General features: G+C 34.8%; 1 protein-coding gene across 1 annotated transcript; it reads right to left on the reverse strand.

Moving 5' to 3' along the window:
• Nucleotides 1–206: 206 nt before the first annotated feature.
• LOC109192660 lies at nt 207–1594 on the reverse strand. Its single transcript, XM_019343357.1, has 4 exons — nt 1570–1594; nt 836–951; nt 377–647; nt 207–292 (listed from the first exon to the last, which is right to left on the reverse strand). Exons 1-4 carry the CDS (start codon nt 1592–1594, stop codon nt 207–209), a joined length of 498 nt encoding a protein of 165 aa, XP_019198902.1.
• Between the last annotated feature and the right edge of the window lie 426 nt (nt 1595–2020).

A 2020-nucleotide genomic window follows, 5' to 3' on the forward strand; every position in this document is an offset into this window, starting at 1 on the left:
CCTACAGCATTGAATGACAACAATCAGTGGTTCTTTCGAATCACTATTGTAAAAAGGCATCAGGGAAGAAACATGCTCATTTCAGAGTGTACACATCATGGTATTATCACTGGATTAGAAACAGAAAAAAAACACAAAAGTATGAAAAAAAAGTGCATCATTTTCTAATGTAATCAAATTTATTTTAAAAAACTTACGCATTGTCTTCAATTTGAAAGTCGATTAGTTTGTGGCCTTCCCCCTACAATCTTGTCCACAGGATTGTAAATCTCAATTACCCTTCCAATAACATCTGCAAAATGAACAAAATATTAGCAAGAACTACTAAAAGTAGAATAAAGAACATATTAGCAGTTAGGAAAGTTAAATTTAGTACCAATCAGCTCCTTGTCATTCACATCATCAGGATCTTTCAAAGCCAAAAAACTCTTTAATCTAAACATTTTGCAAGGAAAGCCATTAGAATGTATTTCCTTCACTTGTGTTCTGTAGTTAAATTTGAGCATGAAACCATGCTCTGTAATCTTGTAGACATAATAGTTTGTAGAGGCCATGAAGTTCTTTATTTCAAAAACTTTCCCTTCCTTGGTTGTATCTCTATACTTTACAATGTCTTTCTTGATGATACTCGCATGAATGTAGTCTCTCTGCGAATACAATAGGAAAAAAAATTTAGACAGTAAAACAGTTTAGGATGAGTAGATAACATGGCATGAAAGTAGCTTAATTGAAAGACCATTTGATGAGAAGATTATAGACAGCAAAACACACTAAGATTATTAGATAACATGCATGATTAGTAGACAAAATCAGATTGGCAAATAGATAAAATTACCTCTTCATCATGGAACAAAACTTCCATGCTCTTACTGACCTGCCCCTCTCCCCTTTTCTCAGGAACTTCATACACACGAACTGCTCTCACTCGTATTGCCTTTGCTGGTGTTCCGGCTTAATGTTTCTGACAGCAATGAACATGGAAGGCATGTTGAAACACCAAAAGTGGCTTTCGAAAAGGCAGTAAAGTGTGAGAATTTTCTGAAGTGTTCTGCCATGAAAAAGCCCGGTATTTATACATACTGAAGATTCAAAAAAAAAGAAGATACCGGCATTCTATGTTTGGGAAATCGCACATCTCAATTAATGTGAATTTGAATATATAATTATTTCTCGTAGGCCGTAGCAGTTCATTATGCTTTGTAGATATTTATAGTAATGATCTTGTTTACAATACCAAAGAGTTCTACATTAATTGAACTCTTGGGAACCAAGGATTGTATAATAATAAGAACGGCTAGGCATATTCCCAAGAGGGAATCCATTACACGCGCACAATAAAGAAGGAACTAATTCGATATTCATGACTCCACCAAAACTGTGTCGTTTTCATTGGGCGGGAAACAATGATTGGTAAAACTTCTTGCTTTATTATAGAGTTAGATTGTTCATTATGTGTATCTAGCTTAGCTTGTTTCTCAATTACTTACGTACGTACATGACTTTGAATGGATTGAATCGGATTTGCAGTATATACAAGAGAAATCATCAAGGAGTTCAATCTTGAATTACCTCCAACCGTCACTCTACGTGACATGATAGGCAGGGAGTGGACAGCAAATGTAATTGTTTGGGGTGATGGTCGAACATGGCTGTCAGGAGGGTGGAGAAACCTGAGGAATTTGAACCTTGTTGGAAAAGAAGATAGGTGTATTTGCGAGTTCCTGCCACTTCAAATGGAGAATGATATGGTGTTGCAGGTTACAATTGTCAGAGAGGACGATGCCATGCAAATGAGGAATTAATGAGGAAGAATATAATGAATGAAAAATGTCTTACTATACTGTAATTTGATGAGGACATATCAATTCAATTCTATTTTGGTTTTAAATCTGGCCTAGGAACATACATGTTAAGTGAATGATGACCAATTCCTTTAATTGCGAATTCTCATATCAGATACTATACTGTGTTTCTTGTAATTTTAAAATAAATGAAGACATTATAATAATTATATAGATTA

The sequence above is a fragment of the Ipomoea nil genome, unplaced genomic scaffold (assembly GCF_001879475.1).
Source record: "Ipomoea nil cultivar Tokyo-kokei standard unplaced genomic scaffold, Asagao_1.1 scaffold1813, whole genome shotgun sequence".
In the NCBI taxonomy this organism is placed as follows: domain Eukaryota; kingdom Viridiplantae; phylum Streptophyta; class Magnoliopsida; order Solanales; family Convolvulaceae; genus Ipomoea; species Ipomoea nil.